The sequence below is a fragment of the Stegastes partitus genome, unplaced genomic scaffold (genome assembly GCF_000690725.1).
Source record: "Stegastes partitus isolate 25-593 unplaced genomic scaffold, Stegastes_partitus-1.0.2 Scaffold2083, whole genome shotgun sequence".
NCBI classification, from domain to species: Eukaryota; Metazoa; Chordata; class Actinopteri; family Pomacentridae; genus Stegastes; species Stegastes partitus.
Genome location: NW_007579814.1, coordinates 61926 through 70932, shown reverse-complemented (window position 1 = coordinate 70932; position 9007 = coordinate 61926). Strand labels below are relative to the sequence as shown.

Genomic DNA, 9007 nt, shown 5'->3' with positions numbered 1-9007 from the left:
GCCATTATTCGCAGTGTAGGTTCATACATTTATGTCAACTCCTCAGCTAATAACATCAGCAAAAGCTAATTGGAATCAATTAGTTCGCACTCCTGGAGTCCAATCAAAGAAAAAAGATTGGAGTTGTAAGTTAGAGTTTCTGAGACTGACGAAAAACATCTTGAGTTTGCTTTGCACTGAAGAGGGTCTCAGAGAACAGGTCACAATTAGACAAACTGTCTACTCTGTCTTGCAATGGGCTCCTGGGTAAGAAAGTTCCAAAGGTACAATGCAGAATGAAGCCCAGAGTCACATCTAAAGGCTTAAAAGAATCATATGAACTGGTTAACATCTTGGTTCACGATGATGTGTCCATGGTGCATAGTTGCGTGGAACATGGCGTCCATGGCAGGACACAATGGAGACACAGAGGATTTGTAGCTGATTTGCTGCTTCTGGGTCTTGACAGTTCATCAAAGTGCACCAAGTTACCTTCGCAGCTCAGCAGAAGTTGAGCAATGCAGCAGGACAATGACCTTAAACATTGAAGTAAATCTACTCGAGAATGAAAGAAAATCTCCTTTTTGTAGCGGCCCTGTCAGAGCTCCGACCTTAATCCAGTAGATACACTGTGGAATGACCCCCAGAGATCTGTTCACACCACGCATCCTAAGCATATGGCTGAAACGAACAAGTTCTGAACAGGGAAGGACGGTTCTAAATTCCAGCTGAAAGTTGTGCAGGTCTGCTGTGTAGCCAAAAGTGGTCTGACAAGTTATTAAATCCGAGGGTTGTCTGAGTTAGTGCATTTGGAATTTTTAATGGGTGTGTTCAGCACAGACAGAAATTACTGAAATCACTTGGGTCTTAGATGAAGATCGGTTCATATTTTTTTATCTATTAATGCAGAAAATCTGTAATTCAAATGGATCATATACTTTTCAATGGTACTGTATGTCTTCTAAGAAATCTAATAGCATGTCCATACGCAACACAATCAGCTATCTCGTTGTGGAGTCATTTTCCTCAGTGCAAACCGGAGATCTTAATACTAGTTTGTTTGTATCAGTTATGATGCTGATTTACAGCAGTGCAGGCCTGTAGGCATGTACAGAATGTGTGTGTGGTCTTGGAATACTACTGCAGCTTCTCCAGGAAAGCCGGTATAGCTGGTATACAGCATGTTTAGTGTTGTGTGTGAATATGGGCCTATTAGTCTTTCAGGTACCGCGCTGCTTGCAACATGTTGGCAGTGGTCTCCAGAGGCCACACGGCGCTAACTCATTAATTTTATGTTTGTTGGCCGCTCTGCACAGAAAAAAAGAGTGATCTTATGGAAACTAGGTGCTACGTTCTGCAGCATTAAACTTCAGAGTGCTATAAAATTATTTAACTGCATGTATCTAACAAGAGGTAGTAAAACAATGATTCAAATGTGAATTTACACTTTAGTACAACCTAATTCACGAGATATACATATAGGATGCTGCTGACATAGTTGCAGAAATATTCAGTTGTTCGTCATAGTTTCTTCCCTAAGGTTTACCTCAATACATTATCAGACACTGACTATTGGTCCTAAAGTGTTTTGAATACTGATTTAATGACTTACCCTGCAAGATTTCAGAAATCTATTTTTGTATAAGCATGTAAAAGAAACCTTGTTTGCATGAAAATCACTTCCTCTTGGTGTGCCACATTTTCAAAGGAAGACAATATAGTGATTATAAAATCAAATGCAAGTCAGATGTTTGAGGATATGGACTGGAAAAGATGGAAAATATGTTTCTGTTTACTGGTGCTGAACAGTATTCAAATGTAATCATGACTGAATCATTATAGCAGTTGGGATAAATCAGCACAAGCTGTCTGTTCTTTTTCCTCCCTCGTACCACAAGACAAGAAAACGTGGACGTTGTTCAATAACTGGAAACAAAAACATTGGTTGATCCGTAATTGTGCCCTTTTAACAGCAAAACAACAAAATAATGGAAGCTGATTACACACTAATGTTGTAACAGCTGGTGTATTAACTTACACTTTAAGGCCTATTTCTGAAATTAAGGTTAAAAGTGCAAATATAAAAACAGGATTTACCGTTCATGGCACCACCTTGCACCTCCAAGACGACCTCTTGCACGGTGTCTTCCACCCCGTTGACGATCTCACAGTGGTATTTTCCCACGTCGTCCATGGAGACGTCAGTTATTATTAAGGAGGCGTCGTCGTTGTCAAACTCCTGCAGGTAGACGCGGTCCTCGAAGCTTCCGTAGGTTTTCTTGTGGAATCCCATTGAAACCAGCACATCCTCATTCTGTGATTCATCATCGGCCACCTTGGTCCACCTCACCCGGATACCGATGCTGCCAAAGGATGTGTCGTCTGTGTGCAAGAGCCTGCAGGGCAGGGTGACGTTGCCACCAAGGTCAGCAGAAACCTTGACTAGGAAAGAAGAAAATATGATATAACTTCGCTGTGGCTTAATGGTGATTAGGTTTATGATTCTTGGACTTTGAAACCATCATGTGGTGTTTATGAAACTATTTTCACACACTGATGAATTTTTGGTTTTCTTCATAGTGCTTGGCATGAAACTGATGAAGTCTGCCTGAGAAAACACCAAAAAAGGAAAAATATCCAAACAATATTTCTTTTCCTGCTTTATTGGGTGTTGGTTTCTTTGTACACAGTAGTTACATCATATGTTTGGGCATGTGTATGCCATATGTATTGTTGTAATCTGCGCGTACATACATGCAGTTACAGTCCAAAGCATTCTCTCACACAAAACGAGTCGAGAGGTATCCTGTTTGCTTTATTAAATATCGTACTGGGCACCGGCCAGTCCTCAGCCCCTGGAGCCAATCGTCCTCTTCAGTCTCCTTCCTGCTGTTGTCAGGCCTGGCACTTAAAAGCCTTTGGTTCCTCAGCATTAACCCTCAAAATGAAGTGCTTATCTTTCATCCGCTCCATCTTATTCCACTTAAGTATGTCAGGCACCGAAGGAATAACAGGAAAAGTGAGGAGATAATATTCTTAACAAAATACAGAATCCTGCTGTCATCATCATTCTTGTCTTTGGCTTTTTTTTTTTTTTTTTGTTCCGTGCACTCCCTTTCTATCTTCCCTGTCCAAGCGAGGCCACCCTTATTCAGAATGGCAGGTCATCTGTGTCTCCCCGTGGGTTCCCATCATCTCCCTGACCTCCATGTTTAGACCTCACAGGACTTGCTTAGTTAAGGAGACCCCGGCCAGCAAGAGGTGGCCTTTGCCAGACAATAATAAGCACCATGTGAATGGATGTACAAGACCTCTGACCCCACTCCACAGTCATCACCCACTTCCACCTTCACATGTTCTACTTCACCCCCCCACACACAAACATATACAGGTTACGCCTTAAACAATCTAACTCGTAACCAAGCTGTCGCAAGAACAACTTTTTAAATAAGGTCCAGCAACACGCATGGTGCATGTTGTTTATATAGCTGTACTTTTACACTTTTTTCAATTGCTTCCCGGAGAAAAATGGACTTTCAGATGTACAATTTCCTTTTAAACGCATGTGAATAGCAAGTAACCAGGGAACAGAGGATCGACTTTAAGGACAAATAGTTGGAACTATTCTGAAGAAAAACAAAAACGCTTATCAAACTATTTTCTAAAATAAACTTCATAAAGGGAAGCAACTACAAAATAGTCATCATCATTATCATTATTCTCTGTCAAATAAAAGCCTATTTAAATCCTGTAATGGTTAAGTTCCTACGCTTTTCAATAAAATGGAGGATAAAAATAAAAACATAAGGAAAGGACCAGAAATAATTAGGATTTGACTGATAGGAGTTGATCTGCACCAAAAATAATAATAAATATAAATAAGGTGGCTCACCTCAAAGTGGTGTGGCAATAAAGATACTTGTAATATTTGGTACATGCATGTAGAAAACATAAACTGCAAATATTCGCAATTAAAGTTGTGAATTTATACCAAGCAGGTCAAAAGAAAAAGTACATGCAAGTTGTAAACTGCAGCTACTGGCAATAAAAGTTGTGAACTACTGCTAAGGCAGCCAACAGCAAATAAGAGGTATAATGCAATCAAAATAATAATGATCATATATTTGTCCTAATTGTTTGCATAGTGATTTACGGAAAGTTCTTAAAGTTGTTTCCTGTAAATTCAGTAGACTAGTTCGTTCTCAAAAGATTTTTCGAGACATTAACGATTGAAAAGAAGTCACTAATCCAAGGTGGCAGATGTTAGCTAGCCAATCATAGCTAGCTAATCCGTACGTTAGTTGATTTATTGACTTTGTTGGACCACAATACAAAACTATTTGTTTTCTGAGGGCGACCATATTTTGGTTAGTAGACACTAAAATGTTACTCACTGCTGGTAGGCTGTCGCTTCTCTTATCCACCCGTTGCGACAGAAAAACTGGTCACTTATCACAGAGGAATAAGTAGTTACTGGCTGAAACACTGAGTCTTATTTGGCTGATTGATACGACCACACTGTCTGCAGAGAATTCCCTCAGATTTGTCGGGTGAGGCTGTGCTCTAACATGAGCCCTACAGTTACATCACGGGGGGACGATGTCAACAACTCTTTCGTTCAAAATGTCGTTTAATTCAAAACGTCAGCCCGGACGGGAAATAATTACCGAGGTCCAGACCTCATACTGGCTACCGGGGTTCTTGTAAATGGAAGCAGGATGAGGTAAGAGGAAATGCACGAGACTTGTCACATAATATGGTTCTTACTTAACAGACAAAAATCAACTGGCGTTTCAGCTATAGCAGTCTCAGACATAATTATGCAATTTTTTTGGCTGAATCCAGGTTCAGTGTTTTAAGTGTTCACTGAAAACCCCGGAGCCGCTCTGTGTTATTCTCTACCCCCTTAATCAGTATGGATGATCTGTGTCTAAAACCAGTGAGTCTCTCATTTCTGACTGAGGATGCCAGCATTCATGTTGAGGCGCCTCACTCTGAGCAGCCACACCAGAGCCATGACTGGAATACTGTGTCACTGGCTCTTCAACAGGGGGAAACGTTTCCCACAGGGATAATACAGGAAATAAAAGGGGCTACTGGCTCGCTGCCTTCTGCTCTGATCAACCCATGATCGTCCCTCCACACCAACACACACACACACATACACGGAGGAGTGACACTAAATCGACTTCTAATCAAACCCATGCCTGAAACGTTCTAATCCTCCGATGTAACCTCACAGTAGACACGTGTCTGGACTTCGTTCAGTGGTACTCAGATCATTAGTATTGAGCACTCCTGCACAAGGATTTAATTAGCAGACGCACTGCTGACAGACCTAATCTACCCTTCAGTCCCACCGTATGCCACTTTATACTCTATTTTCTCATTTCTTTTATAAGGCTGCGCATGCAAGTGACTGCTTCTATTACCGAACCACCACACCCAGTAGCCTCACTTGCCTCTTGAGTGGTCAGCAAGATGCCAGGTATTTTATGAGCTTGGAAACACCCTCCTGCCGCTGCTAATTACTCATGTCTTCAAGAGCAGTGCGGAGTTTTTAAAAGCAGTCTGGACAAGATTCCACTTTGAATGTTTTGTCAGTGAGAAATGACTCACAGCTTCTCTGTGCCTCATAAATTCTCTGCATGGGTAGCGCTCGCATGAAGTGTGATTGAAACCTGGGAGATCCAGAGCGACTGAGCCGGCCATCAAAAGCTCTGGCGAAGGTGAGCGCAAAGGTGACGTCAACACTAAGCGGCCAGATGTCATGCCACCCGATATTCATGGCTAAAATTTTCCAAATTTCTAAATTTCACTCAGGAAATAAGAGTAGATTGAATAAATTAGTTCATTATACTGTCTTGTGGAAACATTGTTGATGAAAACCAGCCACTGAATGCGGTTTGTAATCCTGAAATGTGAGATGGAAGAAGAGGATTGGATAAATGCCATGGTGCATATGCTAAGGAAAGAGCTTGGAATGGATCACTGTATATATATACTAACTTAATACCTTATAGAACACCAAATGAAAGCAGAATAAAGAACCCTGGCTCCTCGGCGGATACATTCTGGAGCGACCTTGAAGATAATAATGCCTGAGAGACAGTAGTAGCAGACAGAGACTCAGGCATGTTGAGAGTAATTCCACCCTGCTTCCTGATTCTGCAGTTACCAGCAGACACGTCCCACAGGAGAATGTGGCCCCGACCATGAGGGGCGCACTGCCCTCATAAAGCAACAGCCTGTTTTGTGTCTTCAGCCTTTTGGGAAGAGAAGGAAGCCTTTCTTGTCGTTGACGAAATTCAAATCACACCGGACTCTCTGGGGTCAAAGGTGACGCCCCATAGTTGCATTTAAGATAAAATAAATGGTTGATTAAATAATACAGAGCGTTTTCTATCTTAATTTTTTTTAGCAAAAAAGTGCAGTTGGAAATAAAAACACAGCAAAGAAGTAAATGAACACATGTGTCTGACAATAAAAAAGCTCCACAGCTGCAGCCAAGACCTACTGCCATTTTATTACCAAGCACAATTCTCTCTCACTCAGTAAAAGGTTGCATTAGCGAATGATTGAAACCATCTGCTTCTTTGCAACACCGAACTGTAAATTAACAACAACATTACAGCCATCCAAGTCTACTCAGTGTCCTGTATCACAAACTACAAGAGTCTAATTATGTCGTTAAACCCCACGAGCATTTGAGCTTTAAGTTACTGAATGACCAAAACTGGCTCCAATCCCTTGCGCATGTGAAAGGGATGGAAATCTGCACAGCGCAAGTGTGCATGTTTATATCAGTCTGTGCACAAGGCGCCACACCCTCTGACAGAGCAGCAAGGCATGAGATGCTTTACAACATCCCACAGCTTCGCTCTCTTCTGTCGCTGGCCTGCTTGTGTCAATATGGAGAAAGAATTAACGAGCACAGCTGGGACAAACACAGCCGGCCAACTCCCGCGCACTATTTCCAATAAACTCTTTCCTGCGTTCCTTCATGCAGAACCAGCACAACACAAAGCGCGAGTGTTTGCACGCTCACGAGGGGTTGCGCATCGACACACATGTACCTGTCATCAGAGTGCATATTTCACTCGAGCAAATTAGCACGGATGCAACGGCGCTAAAAAGAACGGCTCCACCGACGTCTCATCTCCGAGCCCGAGCACGTTTTTCAACTCAGACCCCGGCCTCAGCCCATTTTCAGCCAAGCCCCTTTTCCCACCCAGCCCTAGCAACTGGGCCAAGCCTCAGTAACCAACAACCACAGTAAGCATTAGACTTAACAGACTATTACCTCACAGGGAAAGACAGAGTCATTTGGCTGCTGTTCAGCATGGGGCTCTATACATTTGGCTGCGGGTCATTAATCTTAACTTCGCTCTTGTCAGGCTGCCTGTTACCGTGGCCGATTTCCAAAAAGCTCCCAGTGCCAGAGTGAGTCAGTAGGTATAAGGACAGGCAACGCCCCATGAACAGACACAGAATACACCTCTCAGATGGCTAATAAAACACACTGTATGGAACAATGATTGACCTCGCCGGAGCTGAGCAAACGCTTTCACATGATGCAGACAATGAGGTCATTTATAAACATTCAAGCAGTGTAAATGCACATCAACACACCAACACACACACACACCTGTGACATCACTGGTCTGTGAGAGAAATTTCAGTGTTTGGATCAAAAGGCATAATATCCTCCCAGAGTGAAATTCTGCTCCCCACAGATGAGCTATTTCCTCTGCTCTTGGAAGGAGAGGGAGCTGAGACATCCCTAATTTGACATCTACTGAGTCAGCTCGCGAGGCTGCTGAAAGCACATTAAATATCACTCAATACATATAACATGAGGGCTTCTGGCTAGTCTTTCTTTTTTTTTTTTTTTCTTCTTTCAGCACAGCAGCAGCTCTGTTCTAGTATTTTATAGCTCGCAGTTGCAGCAACCATCACATAGTGTCATCCTGCCGGCAGGTGTGAATTTGAAATTATAACAGCCTCTTGGAGGAGTGGTGCAGGTGCTCGCTGATAAGATGCCTTTTTCTAGGTTTTCATTTTCTGTCTGCAACTACAAGTGGCAGAAAGTAAAATTACAGAACAAAACAAAACATGACAAAAGGTCTAAATTACACAAATTCCTGGATTTACACCCAATAGATGACAAGAATTACTCAAGCAGTTTCAGCCACTGTGGCATTTGTGACCCATTTTAAGAGTACAACTGGTGCTGTTAGATTTGGTATTAGTAGTGTTTTTGTCATTCAGTAGCACGGGCAGTAAGCCCCTGTGAATGACAGGGTAATTTATTCACCAGTCAGCCCATGCTGTGGGGGTCTGTATGCAGCAAGTCAATGAGTCAATGGTGAGTCACACTGTGTCTGTGTGTGTGTGTGTTACCCCAGAGACGACTCTGTTACCTACTGCTACAATGACCCTGTTGTTACACAAGCCTGTGCTGTGGTACCACTTTACTCAGGTCCCTCACACAGCTCATCCTCCTGTCCTTATTCTCCAGGCACATCTTGTACATTACAGTCGTGCAATCATAGTAAAAAAAAAATAAAAAAATAGCACACACACACAAACTCTCACAATCAGCCACATATTAAAAAATCAATTCAACATCATATTTAATCTTACCTGTTGGTAGTGAGGGAGGGCTTGTCACTTGACTGTACGCGCTGCCAGCCAGGGTCAGGGAGATTATTGTGATGCACAGCAGACTCATCATTTTCTCTTTTTTTCTTTCTTTCTTTTTTTTTTTACACAAAGGGAAGATTTCAATAAAAAATATAAATATAAAACTTAATAAAAATGCACTAAGTTATCCAAACTGTAAATATTTAAAGAAAGCTGAATTTTAGCTCTTTTTGTTTTTCTTCCCTTTTTAATTTTTATTCATCGAGCTGTCCCTCTTTCCGTTTGTCTTTGTGCAGCAGCCGCCTGTGGTGCTACTGGAAAGTTTGGGCTCCTCAGAGGTCCAGACAAGTGCCTTTTATTGTAGCCTAGCATGGTTGAGACC

The 9007-nt window shown here is 42.1% G+C and overlaps 1 protein-coding gene across 1 annotated transcript in view; it reads right to left on the bottom strand.

Annotated features, from left to right (window-relative positions):
- The window catches only part of LOC103373858 (hyaluronan and proteoglycan link protein 1-like), a 12450-nt gene extending 3666 nt beyond the window's left edge, over positions 1-8784 (bottom strand). Inside the window, exons 1-2 of the mRNA XM_008303862.1 lie at positions 8626-8784; positions 2077-2421 (exon numbers count right to left, since the gene is read on the bottom strand). Coding sequence (XP_008302084.1) covers positions 2077-2421; positions 8626-8716 — 436 coding nt within the window. The 5' untranslated portion in view covers positions 8717-8784. The remainder of the gene's footprint in view (positions 1-2076; positions 2422-8625) is intronic.
- Positions 8785-9007: the final 223 nt, after the last annotated feature.